The sequence below is a fragment of the Oryza sativa genome, chromosome 1 (assembly GCF_034140825.1).
Source record: "Oryza sativa Japonica Group chromosome 1, ASM3414082v1".
Taxonomy (NCBI): Eukaryota; Viridiplantae; Streptophyta; class Magnoliopsida; order Poales; family Poaceae; genus Oryza; species Oryza sativa.
This window is the reverse complement of record NC_089035.1, coordinates 39,318,641-39,341,759: the sequence shown is the minus strand read 5'-3', so window position 1 is coordinate 39,341,759 and position 23,119 is coordinate 39,318,641. Positions and strand designations below refer to the sequence as shown.

At 44.6% G+C, this 23,119-nt stretch overlaps 2 protein-coding genes, 2 long non-coding RNA genes and 1 pseudogene across 6 annotated transcripts; 3 read left to right on the top strand and 2 right to left on the bottom strand.

Annotated features, from left to right (window-relative positions):
- Window positions 1-2,956: 2,956 nt before the first annotated feature.
- Window positions 2,957-6,754, top strand: LOC136355917 (uncharacterized). Of its 2 annotated transcripts, none has more exons than XR_010740501.1 (3): window positions 2,957-3,116; window positions 3,828-4,012; window positions 6,409-6,754. It is a non-coding gene; the product is annotated as an uncharacterized lncRNA (long non-coding RNA). The 2 variants fall into 2 exon arrangements; XR_010740502.1 differs by having other exon boundaries at window positions 3,769-4,012.
- On the bottom strand, window positions 3,635-6,574 carry LOC107276972 (G-type lectin S-receptor-like serine/threonine-protein kinase At2g19130). The gene is made up of 2 exons (XM_015772555.3): window positions 6,403-6,574; window positions 3,635-6,002 (listed from the first exon to the last, which is right to left on the bottom strand). Exons 1-2 carry the CDS (start codon window positions 6,572-6,574, stop codon window positions 3,802-3,804), a joined length of 2,373 nt encoding a protein of 790 aa, XP_015628041.1. The 3' UTR covers window positions 3,635-3,801.
- A 2,962-nt stretch (window positions 6,755-9,716) lies between the features above and the next one.
- LOC107278173 (G-type lectin S-receptor-like serine/threonine-protein kinase At2g19130) lies at window positions 9,717-13,122 on the bottom strand (annotated as a pseudogene).
- A 1,513-nt stretch (window positions 13,123-14,635) lies between these two features.
- LOC136354833 (uncharacterized) lies at window positions 14,636-15,746 on the top strand. Of its 2 annotated transcripts, none has more exons than XR_010738675.1 (2): window positions 14,636-14,955; window positions 15,082-15,723. It is a non-coding gene; the product is annotated as an uncharacterized lncRNA (long non-coding RNA). The 2 variants fall into 2 exon arrangements; XR_010738676.1 differs by having other exon boundaries at window positions 14,666-14,955; window positions 15,088-15,746.
- Window positions 15,747-18,653: 2,907 nt separating this feature from the next.
- Window positions 18,654-23,023, top strand: LOC4324909 (G-type lectin S-receptor-like serine/threonine-protein kinase At2g19130). Its single transcript, XM_015766224.3, has 2 exons — window positions 18,654-18,957; window positions 20,545-23,023. The coding sequence occupies exons 1-2, from the start codon at window positions 18,738-18,740 to the stop codon at window positions 22,803-22,805; spliced, it is 2,481 nt and encodes an 826-aa protein (XP_015621710.1). The 5' UTR covers window positions 18,654-18,737; the 3' UTR covers window positions 22,806-23,023.
- Window positions 23,024-23,119: the final 96 nt, after the last annotated feature.

Sequence of the window (23,119 nt, the reverse complement as noted above, 5' to 3'; positions counted from 1 at the left end):
AACTGCAAATCATTGTATCTGAAGTTTATCATAGACCCATCACCACTGTATATATATATGGCCAATTCTTCTTCTCACATGAAAGAAATATAAAATGGCCACTCCAATACTTACTTCCTCCGTCTCATAATATAAGAGATTTTAATTATTTGCTTGCAACGTTTGATCACTCGTTTTATTAAAAAAAAATAAAATTATTATTTATTTTATTTGTGACTTGCTTTAATATCCATAGTATTTTAAGCATAACTTTTCGTTTTTTATATTTGTAAAAAAAATTAAATAAGATGAGTGATCAAACGTTACAAGCAAAAACTCAAAATCCATATTGTGGGAAGGAGGGAGTACAACACTAAGTCCAACAATGATGATCCCGATGATCGACCAATGTTTCTCCCTTCTTGAGTCAGGAAGTTCTGAGGCAGCCAACCTGATGAAAATATTATCCATCAATCCATCAATATCATGTCGCAGATTTATCATATCGTTGTACCAAAGCAAGGCAAGTACCGTTGAAATGGTAAGCGGTGCAGGAGCAGTTATTCAGACAAGCTGACTCACAGCCATGAACGTTGGCAGCATCTGTGCCTTGTGCCTTGTCTGGCAAATGGACACCAGTGATCATGTACTAGAAACTATCTTGATTCTTCACCTTTGCTGAGTCACCGTGTCCACAATCCACATTGCAACGGGACATTTCTCCTGCAGCCAGCAGTTTGGTTACCAGGATTCTCATTCCTTGGACTCTCGCCGAATACCTTGAGACAGGTGCATGATAACACAGCATTACTGCTACGCTTGCTATATGCTCCACATATTACATACACATCACACATTAATTTTGGTTGTGAAAAATACTCCCTCCGTCCCAAAAAAAAAGACAAACCCTGATTTCCGTGCCCAATATTTGACCGTCCGTCTTATTTAAAAAAATTATGAAAAAAATTAAAAAGACAAGTCATGCACAAAGTATTAATCATGTTTTATCATCTAACAACAATAAAAATACGAATTATAAAAAAAATTTATATAAGACGGACAGTCAAAGTTGGACACGGAAATCCAAGGTTTGCCTTTTTTTGGGATGGAGGGAGTAGAGAACACCTCGATCTCCTGTGTGCGCCGCCGCCGCCACCCCACTCTCCCGCCGACGTGGCTAGCCTCCTCCCCCCCCCCCTTCTCTAGCCAGCTGCCTCCCCCTCTCTCCTAGGCTTGGGAAGAAGAAGAGAAGAACCCATCATCTTTTCACTTACATGTGGACCTTACATATTATTTTTATTTTTATTTTGCTAACTACTCTCTCTATCTACTTTTGATAGTCATATTTCCAAATCTAAAAAATTTATTTTTGATAGGCATATTTCAATCCAACAACATCTTAATGGCTTTATTGGATTTAATACGTGACTCTCCATTCTTCTACACAAGATTGGCTACATGGACATCGAGAAATGTAAATATTAATGAATCGCTTGTTTACGAGGAATGACTGATAGCTTGTTTAAATGGATGATAAGTAGAATCACTTATTGTTGGTCTGTGTACCAAGATGAAATATGACTAAGAGTAGATGGAGGGAGTAGGATATTATGTGAGCTAAACCAGGCATCCATACTGCTAAGGGATCCAAATTATATGATTTTGTATAGTTTAAGGGTGAAGATTTCTAATATTTAAGGGCCTGTTAGGGGAAGCTTCTAGCTGCTGTAGCTTCTCCTAAAACCAGAAGCTCACCCGAATCGTCTAGCTTTTGGTCCAGATTCTGAGAAGCTGTACTTGTAGAATCCAGAAAATGAACTAGAAGCTAGAAGATGAGAAACCTAACTTTTCTAGATTCTCAGAAGCTGGCTACCAACCAGCTGCTTCTCCGAATTTTAAGCCTCCTCCAAACGGATGCGGCTTCCATGTTCCTTTCTTTGTATCCCCGTCCCTGTCCCCGCTACGTGGCTTATGCCTATTCGCTTCTTGTTTGACCGTGGCCCCACCATTCTTCATCACCAAATCAAAACAGAAACAGGGTTTTCAGCCTCCGTTACTTCATTGTTATCTTGGATGGTATCTACCTCCATTGATGTCGTACAGGTGATTTCCGTTTGGCTGCTTTCTTCGCTAATTGGATGCGTGGCGCCTCAACAGCTTTGATTATGTCTGCAAACGCTGTGCTCAGATTACACCAAACTCGGTTACTCGGGTGCTTCCCATGATCGATGAACATGAGACAAAGGTTTTCGGAAGTTTCTCCTTCTATGAGTATGTAGCATAGTTAATCTACTAGGGGCTCATTGCAATTTCATGGGCGGAAGCCTGTAACTGTAAGAGTATATACTTGCAGACTTGCACCAGAGTGTAGGAAAAGAAATAAGAAACAAATAAAAGATGGAAGAAGACATCGCCCTAATATTCAGATTGTTACTGTATCAATTAATGATCTTGTATGACAGTATTGATTTTGTTCTTGCTTCCAGCTAGCTAAGGCTTCCGTTTTGTCCCTGTGATGCTACGCATGCCATTGATGCAATTGCACATGGTTAACAGTAATCTGTTCAGGATGGTTTAGGGCAGGCGACACTTTGCAAGGAAGAACCCAAGAGGACCTTTCATCGCGTTATGAAGAGCATGCACTACCCGATAACTAACGGAGATAGAAAACCCTGTTTCTGTTTTGATTTGGGGATGAAGAACGGTGGGGCCACCGGTCAAACAAGAAGCGAATAGGCGTAAGCCACGTAGCGGGGACAGGGACGGGGATACAAAAGAAGGAACAGGGAAGCCGCATCCCCTCCAAACAGGCCATACGTATGAAACAATCTCAAAGTAAAGTTGATGGACGGCTAGTAAACTTCGCGCGGGAGTAGCCGCCGAGTAGGCTTTTGCCTCTCAGGCTCACAGCCCAAACTATCTTCGGAGGCCACTGGCCCACTGATGTTTTCCACCTCATTGGCTCAGCGCAGACCGCAGAGCTAGCCGCTAGGGTTTGCAGTTCGCAGAGGGGAAATCTCTAGGATTCGCCGAGGTCTATCTGGCGCGAGGAGGGCGAGGAATGGGAAATATCAGGGAGCAGAAGGCGGAGTACGACTAGGCCCCTTTTCGAGGAACCATGGAGGCTAAAGTGCGAGGTGATACACCGCATTATTTGATTTTTTTTCCTGTTATTTATAATACTGATATTGGAAGTAGCCTTCTGCAATGTGCATCACTGCATTGTCGAATTCGATAATCTGATCAGTTTTGTTGGTCTGCTGTGTTTTGATCTTTTGTGTAGTGAAACAAAAAAAAAGTTTAATTTGTTCTCTTTGCCCCGGGGAAAAAAAAATGAAGAGTTCAATATCTGTGTCAACTTCTAATCCTGTTCGGCGCTATATTCTGTTTTCGCCGGGCAAATTGCATCAAGAAAGAAAGTGGATTACAGAAACAAGGATCAATAGTGCTGACTGCACACCGCAGCTTTTCACCACCACGAAAGAACTACAAACAACTTCAAACCTGAACGAATCAGCAAAGTTTCTGAAATATAGTGCTAGTATGTTTTAAACATACATGGAACTAAAAGTAAAGTCTGACAATTTCATTACTCAAGAAGTATAGAAGCAAAATGTGGCAAAGTCATCCTTGTCAAAAAAATAGAGCGATAAAATATGGAACATCTAAATTTTAATTTGTTCGCTTTCTGAAGTTACAAAAGGAAGCTTTACAATGGACAGTCATTATAATTCATCAATAGTTCAGTGTTACACTCTTTTATTTATACACAAGATAAATTTCTTGCAGACTACCTAGTCACTTTCTTCATATGTCAGAAAATTAAGTTTTACTCGCTGCACCTTCAGCAAGAACCTGGAGGTATCTTGGGGCAGGTGGCACTTCGATATCTACCAATCCTTCTAGCATTTGAAGAACTTCTGCCATTGTTGGCCTGGAGCTCTCGTCGTCTTGAATGCACCAGCAAGCAACCTTGCACGCCCTTTCAAGCTCCTCTAAGTTCACATCATCCACCAATTCAGAATCCAACAGTGTAAGCACTTCTCCTTGTACAAGCTTCCTTGCAACTAGCACAGGAAAGAATATTTCTGTTCTTGTCTCTGTTTGTGTTAGATTTCTCTTTCTGGAAATGATCTCAAATAGCATCATCCCATAGCTGAAAACATCTGCCTTTGTTGTTATGGACTCACCACTTATCCACTCCGGTGCAAGATATCCTATTGTGCCCCTAATTGAAGTCAAAACCCTACTGAAATCCCGGCCTAAGAGCTTTGCCATCCCAAAATCTGCCACTTTTGGGGTAAATGACATGTCCAGTAGTATATTCTGTGGTTTAATATCACAATGTATGATGCAATCTCGGCACCCATCATGCAGATAAGCCAATCCCTTGGCAATTCCTATAGCTATTTGATATCTTCTTTTCCAACTCGAAATCGCAGAATTGTTCTGAAACAAGTGATGATCAAGCGAACCGTTGGGCATATACTCGTAGACAAGTAATCTCTTCGCCCCTTCGGAACAAAATCCTAGAAGTCGAATCAAGTTTATGTGCTGAATATTCCCAATGGTGCTCACTTCCGCCCTGAATTGCTTCTCCCCCTGACGAAGCCCCTCTAGTTTCTTAACTGCCAATGTTGTTGCATCTGGTAGAATCCCTTTGTACACAGAGCCAAAAGAACCTACACCCAATCTCTCAGAAAAGTTTCTTGTTAGAAACTGTAGTTCATTGTATTTGAAAGTGATCAATTTCCCATCATCTCGGTTTATTCCAATTGTTCTTCGCCTACCTAGGAAATATAATATACTCACCCCAGAACTGAGAACAAGTCCACCAATGATAATCCCAACAATCCACCATTTCATTTTTCCTGACTGGGGTAATTCTGAGGCAGACAATCTAATAAAGATGCTATTACTCAATTCACCCATGTTATCTTGCAAATTTATCAAACCGTTGTACCAAACCAAGCAAGTACCGTTATAAGAGTAAGCAGAGCAAGAACAATTCTTCAGGCAGGTTAATTCACAGTTGTGAACATTGGTTACATCTCTGGTGTGTGCCATATCTGGCAACTTGACGCTGCTAATCATAAAGAATCTATCTTGCTTTGCCTTCACTGAGCCATTGTTACCACACTGCAATGGGAGGTTTCTCCTGCAGCCTGCTGTCTGATCACCTAGTCTCCAACTGTTTGGATAACTTTCACTGAAGCCCTTGAGACAACTGCATGATAATTCAGCATTTTCGCTACATTTACTATATGTGCCGCACATCCCATAAACACTGCACTTAGCTTTTGGTTGTGCAAAAAAAAGTTGCCATGCTTGCGCTGCATCTGCCCATACCCAAGCTTGAAAATGACCTGACACATCAATGACGCCCCTTGTTAATTGTGCATCATTCTTAACAGTGTAGTTGAAGTACGTCTCCTGGTCATTGTCAACAAACTGGAACGTGTATGCTGAATTGGGATCGCTATTGGTAGGTGACAACTCTGGCACACCAGTGTATGTGTTGCCAGTCCAGTTGCCTGAAGCCCAGTAAACTGACGAGCTATTCCACAGGAGAATATATTGAGTGGCACCACTAGGATCCAACTGAATGGAAAACATTCCTGGTGCTGGATCAGCACGGTCTTTCCAAGAGATCATCCGTTTGATAACTCCGGTTTTCTTGTTCCGACTGAGCTTATTACCTGGCAGCCATGTGTCTGTAAAATCGTCGAAACTCTGCCATAACACCTCAGATGTGTTGGACTCATGTCTGACTACTAGGTTCCCGCTGTCAAGGAGCACAGCAACTGGGGAACTGGCGATTGTATTGTTTACAATATTGGTAGACCATACAGGAGATTCAGAATGATTCACTAGGAGAACAATATTTCCATCATTTAAGATGGTAAGATTTGATGAGGTTGGATCAGTGATCGGTTTATCTCTGTTAGCTACCCAGACTACAGTTTGCACTGGGATTTTGTTGTACCATATGCCTATGTACCACCTGCTAGAAGATCCTCCAGCTAGGAGTAGAAGAAAGAAGAAAAATGTCAGGCCATATGAAAGGTCCCTGAACAAAATTAACTCCTCACATTTAAACATAAACCATGATGAATTGCTTCCTTCTTTTTATAGTTTTACTAAGAATTAAGAAAAAAAATAAATATGACGCTCCAATTATTTTGCTGGGACGGCCCAAGATAGACCGCCCATGGCGCTCCAATTTTTTTTAAGTATCCTTCAATCGGGAAGTGTAATCTCATAGCGTGGTAAATCATCCTAGCGGTTTACATATCTCCACTCTCCAGTCATTACTACTACTGTTTTAATTCTGTTTCTAGATAATTCAAACCTTGCTTCATTTGATTAGCTATTGCATGAATTATATGAATGCTTACTGAGAAATAAAAAGAAAATGCTCACCTGCAGGCTGGAAGAACCCCAGAGCGAACTTGCCATCCTGAGAGATCAATTTCTGATCAGCAGAGAGCGGCTGTTCCGCAGTGAGAGTATCAGCAGCATGCAAGGGAGACTCTTGGAGTGAAAGAACCAATATGAGTAAGAACACAAGGCAGGCAGAAAGACGTGGCGCCATGAACAAAATCTTATTAGCTACCAGCTCACAGTACAGGAATCTGAACTACAGAAACTATGTGCAGCTTCTGCTATCTGGGGCAGAATATGTACTAGCCCTTCAATCAGCTGGTTTGGTACAATTGCTATCCAGTACAACTGCTATCTGGAGTATATTTATTTACGTTGGAAGTCGTTGTTACCGCAAGAAGTCTCGTTTTTCTGGATGCCTCACTGGTCAAAGGCTGAGAATATTTTTTGACCAGGCAGCGGCAGCCGGCCGAATTTATTAAGAAGAAACAGCAGTAACCACATGACACAAAATTGTCAAATAGGTGAAAGAAAAACACCTCAAGGAACAGGACTACGGGGTTGTTTGGTTCACTCCTAAACATTGCCAAACCTCCATGCCAAACATAGCCAAATTTGTGGCTTATAAATTGATGGCCACACCTTAGGCAACTTTTGGCTAAAAGATGGGTGTATGACATGTGGGCCTTTGAATTAAAAAACTTTGGCATGCCACAACTTTGAAAGTGAAGCAAACATGTATCCTAGAAAGTGTGGCAAAGTTTGGCATAGTGAGGGAGTGAACCAAACAGCCCCTACATCACCAGTGTCAGGGTGAGAATATCTCAATTCCCGTCACAGTTTCTGTATCATTATCAATTATTGGTTCAGGGTTGATCTTGACCATATATATAGGAAATTTGATACTCCAGGCCTCTAGAAGAAAACAAGGCCTCTTGGGAATTGAATGCCACATTTTTTCCCCTGAAAAAAAGTCGCACCTATTAGAGCACCCGCAGTGGTAAAGTAAGGTGCTATCTATAAAACATGTACATCTCAGCAATAGACTAGATTAATAGTAAACCACTTCAATAGTATGTCTACATGGGTATCTATAACTCTATAATCCATTACCTCTTTTTTTCTATAGACTATCTACAGGTTAGTAGATAGCTTTGCTCTCTCTCTTCATTTAATCTTTTCCAAGTATGAAAATATGCTGATATGGATTTCTTGTAGAGAGCCTATAGATAACCATTGTGGGTGCCCTTATTTACTCCATCCATTCCAAAATATAAGACATAACCACCCTTGACCCAAAGACCAATAAACAATTATTATCACCTCTTTGTTTGAATCAATCCAACTAATACAATACATGCACCCAATAGAATTAAACATCTTATGAGTGTATGATTTAAAAAATAGTAATTTAGGAGAAAAGAGGTGCAAATTAATTGACATGTATGCATGCACGCCTTATATTATGAAACACCTTTAAAAAGTAGTTGTGTCTTACTCCCTCCGTCCCAAAAAAAGACAAACCCTGGTTTCCGTGTCCAACGTTTGACCATCCGTCTTATTTGAAAAAATTATAAAAAAAATTAAAAAGACAAGTCACGTATAAAATATTAATCATGTTTTATCATCTAACAACAATGAAAATACAAATTATAAAAAATATTCATATAAGACAGACAGTCAAAATTGGACACGAAAATCTAGGATTTATCTTTTTTTGGGACGGAGGGTATATATTTTGGAATGGAGGGAGTATCTTCCTTTCCCTCGAGTGGACTCTTTGCATAGAGATCGTTGCTCTCTCTTTTTTTATATATTTTTCCTGTCATCGTTGCTCTTTGCCATTCATTGTCAATCATATGGACACGTATCTAATACGGTGATTCGACGTTTTCGCCCAGTGGGGCGGTGGTGAAAGTAAGGATGAAAACGTTCGCAAATAGGATGAAAACGGTACGTTTCCAACCGTATCGGTACTATTTTAAGAAAAAAAATATTTTGTTTCCGGTTGTTTCTGAATGTAAAATTTAGTTTTTTTATTTTTTAAATAATTAAATTTAAATATAGAAAATTTCTGACCGCACATATACCGTTTTTGAAAAGAATAAAAAAATGAGATCATTTCAGTCCGGTTTCATCCGTAAGTCAGAGCCGGCGACCGGCCGTTTCATTCCAGGCTTTCAGTCTCGTTCGGATGCTTTTATATGGGCCGAGCCCAAATAAACGGGCCTAGAGATTGCGAGCCCGTGATTTGGTGAGCCCGTGAAATGGGCTGGAAAGCTTCCAGCCCAAATACCCATTCGGCCTGCTTTGCTCTTGACGCACCGGCAGGCAAAGTGCGCTGCAGCCTAGGGTTCGTCGAGCCGAACAGGATTCGGCGATTCGCCATGGATGAGGGGAGGGGAAGAGAGGAGGAAGCAGCATTCGGCGGGATGCAACACCTCTTCGGCGAGGGGCCGCGGGAATCTAAATTGCGAGGTACCACTTATTTCTTTTATTTTCGCCGTGATTTCTAGTTGAAATTTGACTAGTAGTCTTGTGTGACGCAATGTTTCCCCTAGTTTTGGGGCTTCTTTTTTAGGGTACTAGCACAAATGATAATAAGCAGTAGATTTGCAATCTTACGTTTAGGTCGATTGGTGGTGTCAGTGATTTGATCTCTGGTTCAGTAACATCGGTTTAATTGGATATTTGGATAGAAGGGAAATGTTTTCCTTCACTCCTCCTTAAATATATTGCCAACATATTGTCGAATTTTTGGAACATCTGAGAAGTTAGAACTATTCCATAGCTGAAGATATATATTTGTTTTGCCTATGTTATGATGACCTCACCAATTACCAACTTCGGTGCAAGATAATGCTCCCAACTAAGGAGGCATCTTAAAGTGTGAGACAATGCTGCCAATAAAGTACTCCCTCCGTTTCGAAATGTTTGACGCCGTTGACTTTTTAGCACATATTTGACCGTTCGTCTTATTCAAAAACTTTTGTGAAATATGTAAAATTATATGCCTACATAAAAATATATTTAACAATGAATCAAATGATAGGAAAAGAATTAATAATTACTTAAATTTTTTGAATAAGACGAACGGTCAAACATGTGCTAAAAAGTCAACGGCGTCAAACATTTCGAAACGGAGGGAGTAGTACCCAAGGAATGGTCTGAATTCTTTTTCGCTGGGTTTGTCTGAATTGAATTCTGAAACTTCCACATCACAGAGTATAATTGACCCAAGCACATGAACAGAATATTAGTAAGAAATAGCAAACATGAAAGTTGGAACGGTACCATCTGAAACGAAGTGCTAATACATCACAAGCATTACAGTATTTGGCAGTAGTCAGCATTTACTCTTGACCATCAGCAAGAAGTTTGAGATACCTTGGAACAGGTGGTGTTTCGAAAGGCTTTAGCCCTTCCAGAATCTGAATGATCTCTCGCATCGATGGCCTACAGTCAGGGTGATTCTGAATGCACCAGCAGGCAACCTTGAACACCCTGGCGAGCTCCTCTGGGTTTGCATCACCAACCAGCTCAGGGTCGAACAATCTGTGCACCTCTCCTCCTTTTGGAATCTCCTCTGCAATCAACATTGAACTACTTGTGCTAGCTCCGTGCTCTATGTTCCTCTTCCCTGAAATGATCTCAAAAAGCATCATGCCATAGCTGAAAACATCTGCCTTTGAAGTGATAGCCTGGCCGCTTAACCATTCGGGTGCAAGGTACCCTAGTGTTCCTCTCATCGACGTCAGGACTCTGCTGAAATCATGACCTATCAGCTTGGACAGCCCGAAATCTGCTACCTTTGGTGCAAGCGATTCATTAATTAGTATGTTTTGTGGCTTGATATCACAGTGTATGATACAATCCCTGCACCCCTCATGTAGATAAGCTAACCCCTTGGCAATTCCTACGGTGATCTGATACCTTGTGCTCCAACTAAGAGTCAGATTACTCTTTCCAAACAAGTGCTGGTCGAGTGAGCCATTGGGCATGTACTCATAGACAAGCAACTTCTTTGATCCTCCACAACAAAACCCAAGTAGTCGAATCAGGTTTTTGTGATGAATCTTTCCAATGGTGCTCACCTCTGCTCTGAATTCTTTCTCCCCTTGACACAGGCCTTCTAACCTCTTAACTGCTACTGTAGCTGTGTCTGGAATTATCTTTGAACACGGAACCAAAAGACCCTGCTCCTAACTTCTCGGTGAAGTTTCTAGTTATAAACTGCAAATCATTGTATCTGAAGTTTATCATAGACCCATCACCACTATATATATGGCCAATTCTTCTTCTCACATGCAAGAAATATAAAATGGCCACTCCAATACTTACAACAGTAAGTCCAACAATGATGATCCCGATGCCAATGTTTCTCCCTTCTTGAGTCAGGAAGTTCTGAGCCAGCCAACCTGATGAAAATATTATCCATCAATCCATCAATATCATGTCGCAGATTTATCATATTGTTGTACCAAAGCAAGCAAGTACCGTTGAAATGGTAAGCGGTGCTGGAGCAGTTATTCAGACAAGCTGACTAACAGCTGTGAACGTTGGCAGCATCTGTGCCTTGTGCCTTGTCTGGCAAATGGGCACAACCGATCATGTAGAAACCTTCTTGATTCTTCACCTTTGCTGAGTCACCGTGTCCACATTGCAACGGGACATTTCTCCTGCAGCCAGCAGTTTGGTTACCAGGATTCCCATTTCTTGGACTCTCGCTGAATCCCTTGAGACAGGTGCATGATAACACAGCATTACTGCTACACTTGCTATATGCTCCACATATTCCATACACACCACACATTAATTTTGGTTGTGAAAAATAGAGAACCCATGCTTGTGCTGCATCTACCCACACCCAGGCTTGGGTTTGGCCTGACATGTCTATAACATTTCTTGTTAATAATGCATCATCTGTAACATTGTACATGAAGGACACCTCCTGGTCATTGTCGATAAATTGGAATGTATATGCAGAATTGGGATAGGCGCTTGCAGGTGACATCTCTGGCACACCAGTAAATGAGTCGCCGGTCCAGTTGCCACTAGCCCAATACTCAATGGAGTTATTCCATAGAAGAGTGTACTGGTTTGCACCACTTGGATCCATCTGAAGGGAGAACATTCCTGGTGCAGGATCACTTGGTTCCTTCCAAGAGATCAGATGGTTGATCACACCAGTCACCTTATTGCGACTGAGCTTGCTGCCTGGGAGCCATGTGTTTGTAAGATGATCGAAGCTTTGCCATATAGCATTGGAGGTGTTGGAATTTGTCTGATAACTAGGTTCCCTGTGTCAAGGAGTACAGCAACTGTTGAATTAGTAGCTGTGTTGTTTGTAATATTGCTAGACCACACTGGGATTTTAAGATGCTTCACTAGGAGAACAAGATTTCCATCAGCTGAGATGGTAAGGTTTGATGATGCTAGATCGTAGATTGGTGTGTCCCTGTTAGCCACCCAGACCACAGTTTGAACTGTGATTTTGTTGTACCAGATACCTATGTACCACTTCCCACTAGATCCTCCGGCTTCAAAGATTGTATGTACTAAAGGAAGTCACGCGTCAAAAAATGAAGGAGCAAACAGCTGATTTCATAAAAAATACGTATGTATGTGCTTAAATAATAAGAAGACAAGCATGAAGACCATTGTATTTTCTTCACTTTGTCCTACTACTAGTCTACTACTCTTTTCTGTTACAACATTCAGTAAGTTCTAACATGATTATGAATTATTTTCATGCTTTAACTTACTGTAAGGCGCTGCATGTAATTTGCATTTCTACCATGATTTATTAGGATGGTTACAGCAAACTTTATGTGTTGTTCTCGGCCCTGGTCCGAGGTGGTCGTAGGCATGGCGCAAGAGGCCGCCCTTTGGCATCTTGCCCATCCCCTGTCGCCAACGCTTCCTTCTTAGCGTGCTAGGTCGTTTGGTCGTCCCATTGTAATCGCGAGAATAGGCTTAAGTCCTTGTTTTCCTCTTTTCCTCCTTTTCTTCCCAAACCCCCCTTCTTTTCTTTGTTTTGCCATCTGTGTAAATTTTATTCCTCTTAATACAAAAGTGTGCAATCCTTTTGCGTATTCCCGAAAAAAAAGTTTATGTGTTAATATCAGAGCAGCTTCCCTCTGTCACAAACACAACCACTTGACAAAAGGTTTAATTACCTGCAGGCTGGAAGAACCCCAGAGCGAACTTGCCGTCCTGAGAGATCAACTTCTGGTCACCAGAGAGCGGCTGGTTTGCAGTGAGCGTATCAACGGCATGCAAGGGATTCTCATGGATTGAAAGAATCAATACGATCATGGACAGCACGCACGAAGAAAACTGACAAGTTGCCATTTCATGCACAGAGTCTGACAAAGCAAAAAACTGAGATTTCCCGGGCCTATATATCTGATTATCTGCATTCCAAGGTGAGCACATACTACTTATCAAACAAGACGGTCAAGTCTCCAGTACCATAGGTTATCGTGGTTGGATTCACATCTGGGAGAGGCTTGTAGCCGTCGTTCTCAAGATCACGACACCTTGAGTGCCATGCATGCCTGAAGTTAACTTGGCATTTTCTTATTTTTACACTAGAGCATACAGGAGACCCTGTCCAGTCCAGAGCTCAAGGTTAGAGCACCGATAGCCGACATATATATAGCTACTTAATCAGGTGTTTATATTTTTCTTTCACCTTCACATCCATGTCTGACATTTGAGGTTTAATTTCGGCCGAGTTTAGTTCCAAACTTTTTCTTCAAACTTCCAACTTTTCCATCACATCAAAACTTTTCTACACACACAAACTTCCAACTTTTCCGTCGAATCGTTCCAATTTTAACCAAACTTCCAATTTTAACGTGAACTAAACACTTTGATATTCGTTGCCAGATGCCAGCTTTGCACTCCTTTTTATTAGTATTGTTAGATAGCTAGCACTAGCAGCCCACGATACAGGAATGCATGTGTCTACACTCTAGTCTACACCATGGCTGAATCTGGACTGACAGAAACTACTATATATGTTCATCTTCTTCTATCTGGGGCAGAATATGTAGAACTAGTCCTCGTCCTTCCCAATCATGTCGTTTGGTATACAACAATGGTTATCCGGTATTTTGACTATTTTTCCTTACCTTGAAGTCATTGATAGTGGAAAAAGTCTCCTTTTCTGCTTGACTTACTGATTGAAGGCTGATATTCCGTCTGGGTGAAGACATTTTGGTTTTGTCTGTGACGGCCGGCCGAATTTTATTAAGAAGAAATAGCAGCGCAACATGACAATAAGCTGTCAAATAGATGAAAGAAAAAACACCTCAAATAATAACCTCTCTGACATCACCGAATACTAGCTACACTGTCTGGGGTGAAAATGTCTCAATTGCCGTCACAGCTTCTGTCGACATCGATTTTGGTTCAGCATGTAATGGTTTACTGCAAGTGTTTGGCTGTGGTGCACGCTGACATGCAGTTTGTCTTCATTCTCGAAATTTTTACTGAATGGGATAGTACAATTACTAACTGTTTGTGTGGTGACAAATTTTGATAACCAATGCCGTCAACGGTTTGGAAAACATCGGTCTCCATATCTCTTTCTCTTGAAAAAATGGTCGCATCGGCCAGTTGCTCCCCTCCACCATAGTACTATAAATGTGATGCATCTTAGAATTATAAATCTGGATAGACATGAATCTAGATAGAATACATGTCTGGATAAAAATCCTTTATATTTTTAGATGGAGGAAGTACCTCAATTTTTAGCACTATTTTGTTTCTGGCCTTCGATTTGCTCTTGGGCATGTTTTGCAGGCTCCTTACGCGAGCTATAATCCATGGAGAATATGGTCACCTCTAGCAGGCCGTTTGCCTTTCATGGGCTTGTGACAGAAGATAGGAATAAGTTCATCTGAGGTCCCTTAACTTGTCGATGAATCCGGTTTTCGTCCTTCAACCGCCAAACCAGATACAACTGGTCCCTCAACTGTCAAAACCAGTGCAGATGGGGTCCCTCAGTGGTTTGGATAGTGGTTTTGGCGGACGTGACGCCTACGTGGCTAATTTGACTTGGTCTCATCTGATGTGACATTGACATGTCACTTAGGTGGCAGTTCGTTCTAGAAAAATAATAAACCTCATGGGACCCACATGTAAGTGCCACACACAAATTAATAAAAAAGGTGGGGCCCACATGGGCTCACATGTCATTCTTAGGCCCCCCCCTCTTCCTCCTCTCTCTCTCCCCATCTCCCTCTCTTCAACTCTCTCTCCCCTCTCCTCTCTCGCGACGGTGGCGGCCTCTCAGGCGGGGCGGCGGCGGCAGCGGCAGCGGCCTCCTCCGGCGAGGGTAAATTCCCGGCTCCAACGTTTGACCCCGCATCTGCCGATCAGCGCACCACCAAGCTCTCCTCCCCCTTCACCGAAATCCGCAGCCACCTCAAGCCCACCTCTTCCGCAACCCCCAGCCCTCATCCGGCGGGACCTCCGCCGCCGCCTCCTCGAGCCCCAGCCCTTCCTTCGTCGACATCTTCTACGCCAGGCCGGACGTCTGACCGGACGCGCTGCCGACCAAAGATCTGAAGACGAACAACTGTAATGATACATCGTGATTTTGGTTTTCTTGTTTCTCGTTTAGTCGACATTGGTGAATGCCTGATGAAACTGATGGATAACCCTTGGTTACTGATGATGTTGTGGTTGTATTTGGTTTGCTACTAGCTGCAGCACAGAGTATGCCGGTTTTGATGGCCTTTGGCTGATTGGCTCTCAGGCCACAATGGCGTACTTGCTGGGGAAACCGCAACATGAGTTGGTGGAGAGGGTGAGCTGGGAGTGTTGTACATTTGATGCATTGTTGTTTAGATGAAATCGTAGTCAGCAGCAGATTGGTTGGCTCGCGGGCCCCTTCGCCGTCATCGTCGACCTCCTCGCGCCGCTCTTTGTCGACCTCCTGCGGCGCAGACCTGCCGACGCAGTGGTGTTCGACGGCGTCCTCCCGTGGGCTGCCACCGCGGCGGCCAGGCTCCGCATCCCGCGGTACGCGTTCACGGGGACGGGGTGCTTCGCGCTCCCGGTGCAGCGAGCACTGCTGCTCCACGCCCCGCAGGACCGCGTCGCGTCGGACGACGAGCCATTCCTCGTGCCTGGACTCCCCGACGCGGTGCGGCTCTTCCGCCCATAGTTGCCGGAGCTGTGCCTCCGCCGCCGCGCACCGCTGTCTCTCCGTCGTGAAAGAGGAGAGGGGAGAGAGAGTTGAAGTGAGGGAGATGGGAAGAGAGAGGAGGAAGAAGGGGGCTGAGAATGACATATGGGGCCCACGTGGGCCCACCCATTTTTTTATTAATTTGTGTGGCACTGACATATGGGTCCCACAAGGTTTATTATTTTTCTAGAACGAATTACCACGTAAGCGACACTTCAATGTCACATCAGATGAAGACCAAGTTAAATTAGCCACGCAGTCGCCACGTTAGCCAAAACCGCTATCCAAACCGCTGAGGGACCTCATCTGCACTGGTTTTGACAGTTGAGGGACCTGTTGTATCTGGTTTTGCGGTTGAAGGACGAAAATCGGACTCTCGACAAGTTTAGGGACCTAAGATGAACTTATTCCCAGAAGATATTAGGAACTTTATACAGTGTCCCGATCTTCCCCAGCCATTTTCCATGTCGCCCTCTCAGGGCCCCATGGTGTCACTGTCCCACATGATGACGACACAGACTAAGCTGAAAAATGCGGCACAAAATGTTAAAACCAGCATGGGCCATGACCCCGAAGTAACACGATTCTTTGCCACTGGGCCACTTACCACGACGATTTTATTGCCTCTTTAGAAAGGCAATTTTATTGTCTATCTCGGCTATCTGGCTGGAGAAGTAAAGCAAGACGCCAACAGCTAGACAGTGGGCGTTGAGTCGGACCGAAAAAGAAAAATTCGGTCTTTGTCCATGATCTTTTAAAAGATTTGGTCATCTAAAACAAAAGGACTTATCGGTTTTGAAAAGAGAAAATTAGTCTCGGTCTCGATCATCACCGAAATTTTAGAAGATCTTTAATAAAAAAAAATTATATAGACATAAAAACACAAAAATCACAGATCAACTCTCTTCACTATTACAGGTCTTAATAGGCGTGTTGAGCCAAAATTTAGTTTGTTTGGTCTATTCGGTTAATTGAAGGTACTAACCGAATAAAAAAAAGCGAATATTAGGGAAGGACCTAGTATCAAATACCACCTCCGTCCCAAAATACTGGTCGCTTTGAGTTTTTGTTTCTGACATTTGATCATTCGTGTTATTCAAAAAATTATAAAATTATTATTTATTTTGTTTGTGACCTGCTTTATTATCAAAAGTACTTTAAATATGACTTATCTTTTTTTATATTTGCACTAATTTTTCAAATAAGACGAATAGTCAAACGTTGCAAGCAAAAAGTCAAAGGACCACTAATTTAGAACAAAGGTACTACCTCCATCCCAAAATATAGCAACTTTTGGCTATGAATCTGGACACACAGTTGTCCAGATTCATAGCAAAAAATGCTTATATTTTGGGACGAAGGTAGTAGTAATTAGAATGGGTGATGCTTCGAACCTAGGTTGTCTAGCCCACCACTTCGTGGAGTTAGCCAAAAGACCCCTGAACGTTTCTCAAGGTACTAACCGAATAGACTGAGTAAAATTCGGTCTTTCAACACCTAATACTGAACTGGTAACGATTTTTTCAGTCTCGATCCTGGTCTTTTTGGTTCGGTTTTTTTATGCTCACCCCTACATCTAGCAGAGAGAAGCTAAAGAAAGACCAGCTATATTTCTCCGTGCATGTATATGTGTACACCAGCTGTGTCCGATCCGGCTATGTTGCCCAGATAGGCGGGCGCGCGCGTCCGCGTCGGTGTCGCGCGGTCGCGGTCCTCGTATTGATGGCTCTCATGTGAAGCAGGAAACCGACGCGATCGAGAGCGGCAGCAAAGCCAATCCAGCCATCGATCCAGTTCCATTCACTAGTCCGGCTTAATTGCCCCGGAAATGCGCACGCCAGCGGCGCCAACCTTTGCCGCGGGGGCGATCAATGCGACGTTCACCAACCCCGGATCGGGAAACCGGTGCGGTTCGGTGGCGCATCGCCATTTCCCACGTTAATGCTCTTCCAGATCCGCTAATCATGGCCACGCTACTCGCGATCCAGCCACAATCCATCCCCCAATCTCGCTTATTATCCTTGCCCTCGATGGACCGGTTTAAGATTTAAGTGCTTAACAGTGGAGCTAGCGATCGATGTATACGTATTCATAATCATGTTATTGATCATGTCATGTATTGCTGTGTTGATGATGCTCGCTCATGGAATGGAGAAACGGAACGGAACGGGATAACGATCGATGCCGACGTCTAACGGCCCTGCTAGTGCCCGCTGTCTGGGCTGGATTAGGGTTCACAAAAACCGATTGGTGTTTTGAATATCGATCAGTTTTCATAAAATTACTAGGTCTCGATTTGTGAAAATCAGACAATGTTAGCTGGTTTTCATACATCGAAATACTTCGGTTTTCATTGATTTTTGATCGGTTTTCGGAAAACATGTGAGGAACATTTTTTACTTCGGAAACAAAAAGGCATGCAAACCCTAGGCTGGATGCGCTGCACCGATCTTTAAGCATTACTCGCTACTATTGCGTACTATTGCTCGTACACACAGCCACTGCTCCGCCCAGTCGTGTCATTCGCCCACTAGCCAAGTAGCCATATACTACCTCTGTTCTAAAATAACTATAGTCGAGGGTATCCGTGTATCCATCTTATTTATAAAATTATAAAAAAAATTAAAAATAATTAGTCATGCTTTAAATACTATTAATGTTTTATATCTAATAACAATAAAAATACTAATTATAAAAAAAATTTAAATAAAACAAATGGTCAAATGTTGAAGATGAACGGTGTAAAATTATATTTATTTTGAGACAGAGGGAGTATGAGAGTACCGTTACTTGTATAACTTGTAAGACTGGACTTTGCCACTAGAACCCGTTCGTACAACGCATTCACTGCCACAATTAAGCCAGCTGATGACTAACGAGACTGATCGATGCAACAATCGCCATGTGACAATCGGCAAGACACCAGCAAACGTAGGAGTGCTACGTGTGTACTCCCGCCGAGAGATCGGATCGGATCGGATCAGACGACGGCCGCTAGCTAGCTAGGCCGACGGATTAATTATTAGCTACAGTTGAGCTCGCTCGATTCGATCCCTTTTTATGCCGCTCACCTCTCGAATTCTCGATCGCTTTCGGGCGCGCGTCTCCTCCCTCTTGCTTGTTAGTTTCCTCGTAGCTAGTGGGGTGAGGGTGTGTGTTTGGTTGGTGAGCAATGGCGGCGGCTCGCGGTGGAAGACGACGACGACCGTGGTCGTCGTCCTCCTCCTGCGGCTCTCCGTTTCTGATGATGCTGATCAGCTGTTTGCTGTGGCTGCACCGGGAAGCAGCTCCGTCGCTCGCCGCCGATACCGTGACCGTCGGCCGGCCGCTCTCCGGCCGGCAGGTGCTCGTGTCCAGAGGTGGCAAGTTCGCGCTCGGATTCTTCCAGCCAGGTACCTAACCTATTACTATTACCTCTCTAGCTTGATCCATCTCTGCCATGCTTTGCTCTTTCTCTTTATCTCCTTATGTTCGATCGTGTGTAATTTTTGGTGTTGGTTGTTGCTGATCGGGCGTAGTTTTAGTTTAAACTTTTGGCCTGGTTTTGTCTTTGCGTTTTACGGATGATATAAGTTTAACAGGGAGAAGCTGGATCGATCAATTAATTGCACGGTTTGAATGAGAGTTCGTGTGTATGTGATACAGTACACCGCCTATAATTGGTCACTTGGACTGTTTATGTATCAATGCTAGTACAGCTCCTAGGTTCTTACAGAATATACTCCAATAAAAAAAGTAGTTTAATTTTCTAATTTTAATTTAACATATGAATATATAATGGTTTAACATTTGTGCTTTTAAAAATGGAACAATGATGTGATCTTGTATGTGCTTATAAAAAAATATAAATATTAGAGAAGAACCTAATATCAAATAATTAGAAGGTGTGAGGATTCGAACCCATACCGTCTAATCCATCATCTTGTGAAGTTAACTGGAAGACTCTTTGGCGTTTCTCCTTATATGTGCATATATACTCCCATGTATGCTGTTTTTAGATTAGTTTTGTTCCAAGACTATTGGCACCTTTTGCGCATTTGTGGATGTATGCAAATGCAACGTTTTATATTTATCTGAGAATTTTTTGCATCAAGAAACGCACTTACAAGATTACAGGCAGGCCGATATATTATTCCATCATTTATTTAAGTTGAAGCGCATGATTAGAGTTTGGCAGCTCACTGTTTAACTTTTGAACACACTGTTTCGCCAATAAAAGTTTGTCTCGCATCATGTAATGAAAAATTCAAGAGCAGGTAATTGAAGACGAAACTATGACCAACAGATAGCATTAGCTAACAATCGAAAGCAAATTCTTTCCTTTTATTTAACTTTTGGAATAACTCGCAGCCGCGTTCACATAACGATGCTGTAAATTGCCTTTCATGTGAATTCAGTAGTTGACTTGCGTTATTTTCCACAGGTTACATAGTTTAACCTTCTGCATTTCTTTTCTTATCCAAGTTCAAAAATTTACACAGCCCGGTCCCAAAAGTAACAATATAAAACTCTGAATATCAGATTTTACTCAAATTTTAAAACAAAGTTTCCTATGTGGATCAGCGTGTCCCATAATCAGTTTTATTTAATTTGGAGTACTATTTTTTGTTGCAAAGTTATGGTCCAGCCATAAAACTGACAAATTTGACTCGCATTTATTATTATTATTATTATTATTATTATTATTATTATTATTATTATTATTATTATTATTATTATTATTATTATTATTATTATTATTATTATTATTATTATTATTATTATTATTATTATTATTGATGCTGCTGCTTTCTTCGTTTCATAATGTAAGTCATTCTAATATTTTTCACGTTTATATTAACATTAATATGAATCATTAATATCAATATGAATGTGGGAAATGCTAAAATGACTTATATTGTGAAACGGAGGGAGTATTATTATTATCAACATCATCATCATCATCTAACCATTTTTGTCACGTGTGTGATCTGCATCAGATAACTCGTCGCAGCGTTGGTACATGGGCATCTGGTACAACAAAATCCCGGATCACACCAAGGTGTGGGTCGCTAACAGGCGGGCCCCACTCTCCGACCCGGACACGTCACGCCTCGCCATCTCGGCCGACGGCAACATGGTCCTCCTCGACCGTGCCAGGCCACCGGTCTGGTCCACCAACGTCACCACCGGCGTCGCCGCCAACTCCACCGTCGGCGTCATCCTCGACACCGGCAACCTCGTCCTCGCCGACGCGTCGAACACCTCCGTCGTGCTGTGGCAGAGCTTCGACCACTTCGGCGACACGTGGCTCCCCGGCGGCAGGCTCGGCCGGAACAAGCTCACCGGCGAGGTGACGCGCCTGGTGGGGTGGAAAGGCTACGACGACCCGACGCCGGGGATGTTCTCCCTCGAGCTCGACCCCGGCGGCGCCAGCCAGTACGTGATGAGCTGGAACGGCAGCAGCCGGCTGTACTGGAGCAGCGGCAACTGGACCGGCGGCATGTTCAGCTCCGTGCCGGAGATGATGGCGAGCAACGCCGACCCGCTGTCGCTGTACACGTTCAACTACGTCGACGGCGAGAACGAGAGCTACTTCTTCTACGACGTCAAGGGCGAGGTGGTGCTGACGCGGTTCGTCGTCGATGTCACCGGCCAGATCAAGTTCATGACGTGGGTGGACTCCGCCGCGCAGTGGGTGCTCTTCTGGTCGGAGCCCAAGGCGCAGTGCGACGTCTACTCGATCTGCGGGGCGTTCGGCGTCTGCGCCGAGGACGCGCTGCCGGCGTGCAGCTGCCTCCGGGGCTTCCACGCGCGGCAGCCGCGGCGGTGGCTGCAGGGCGACCACACCGCCGGCTGCGCCAGGAGCACCGCCCTGCAATGCGGCGGCGGCGGCGGCGCGCAGCCGGCGGCGCAGAAGACGAAGAGCGACAGGTTCTTCGTGATGCCCAACGTGAACCTGCCCACCGACGGCGTGACCGCGGCGAGCGCGAGCGCTCGCGACTGCGAGCTCGCGTGCCTCGGCAACTGCTCCTGCACCGCGTACTCCTACAACGGCAGCTGCTCGCTCTGGCACGGCGACCTCATCAGCCTCCGGGACACGACCGGCGCCGGCAATGGCGGCGGCCGCAGCATTTCGATCCGCCTGGCCGCGTCCGAATTCTCTGGCAACGGGAACACCAAGAAGCTGATCATCGGGCTCGTCGTCGCCGGAGTCGCCGCCGCGGTGATCCTCGCCGTCGTGGTCACGGTCCTCGTCCGGAGAAGCAGAAGGCTGAAGGCGTTGCGGCGAGTGGAGGGCTCCCTGACGGCGTTCACGTACCGTGACCTGCAGGTCGCGACCAAGAGCTTCTCGGAGAAGCTCGGCGGCGGCGCGTTCGGGTCGGTGTTCAAGGGGTCGCTGCCGGCGGACGGGACGCCGGTGGCGGTGAAGAAGCTGGAAGGTGTTCGTCAGGGGGAGAAGCAGTTCCGTGCGGAGGTGAGCACCATCGGCACGATCCAGCACGTCAACCTGATCAGGCTGCTCGGCTTCTGCACCGAGCGAACACGGCGGCTGCTGGTGTACGAGCACATGCCGAACGGGTCGCTGGACAGGCACCTGTTCGGCCATGGCGGCGGCGTCCTGAGCTGGGAGGCGAGGTACCAGATCGCGCTGGGCGTGGCGAGGGGGCTCGACTACCTGCACGAGAAGTGCAGGGACTGCATCATCCACTGCGACATCAAGCCGGAGAACATCCTCCTGGACGACGCGTTCGCCGCCAAGGTCGCCGACTTCGGGCTCGCCAAGCTGATGGGGCGCGACTTCAGCCGCGTGCTGACGACGATGCGCGGGACCGTGGGCTACCTGGCGCCGGAGTGGATCACCGGCACGGCGATCACGACCAAGGCCGACGTGTTCAGCTACGGGATGATGCTGTTCGAGATCATCTCCGGGAGGAGGAACGTGGAGCAGGGGCAGGACGGCGCGGTGGACTTCTTCCCGGCGACGGCGGCGCGCCTCCTGTTTGACGGCGACCTCAAGGGCGCCGTGGACGGCCGCCTCGCCGGCAACGCCGACATGGGCGAGGTGGAGAGGGCGTGCAAGGTGGCGTGCTGGTGCGTGCAGGACTCGGAGGCGACGAGGCCGTCCATGGGGATGGTGGTGCAGGTGCTCGAGGGGCTCGTCGACGTCAACGCGCCGCCGATGCCGAGGTCGTTCAAGGTGCTCGGCGATCCGTCCAACTACGTCAAGTTCTTCTCGGCGTTGCCGTCGATCTCATGATCACACCGACCGGATTAATCAGCAGGGGATCTGGGATTATTATTACCTGCATATACATATAGCAGAAATGTATACAAGTTGTTAATTAGCTTTCGAGATGTATTCAAGAGCTAGCTACCGATAATATTTTTTCCTCCAAATTATTGGCAGTAGCCTAGCTAGTAGCTACCGCTATATGGTTTTGCAAGAAATATGTAATGGTAGTGAGCTTACTAATCCTCAAATTCTTGCAGAGATAATCATTCACAAGTGCTTGTGCACACTGGATCGTTGAGAGAAGCCCATGGGCCTCATATGACGCCCAAGGCCCATAT

Excerpts from the sequence above, each read along its gene's own strand:
- LOC107276972 (XM_015772555.3), bottom strand. The coding sequence starts at position 6,574 with ATGGCGCCACGTCTTTCTGCCTGCCTTGTGTTCTTACTCATATTGGTT. Across the intron at positions 6,003-6,402 it reads GGGGTTCTTCCAGCCTGCAG|CTGGAGGATCTTCTAGCAGG; the intron begins GTGAGCATTTTC and ends TTCTACTCCTAG.
- LOC4324909 (XM_015766224.3), top strand. The coding sequence starts at position 18,738 with ATGGCGGCGGCTCGCGGTGGAAGACGACGACGACCGTGGTCGTCGTCC. Across the intron at positions 18,958-20,544 it reads GCTCGGATTCTTCCAGCCAG|ATAACTCGTCGCAGCGTTGG; the intron begins GTACCTAACCTA and ends GATCTGCATCAG.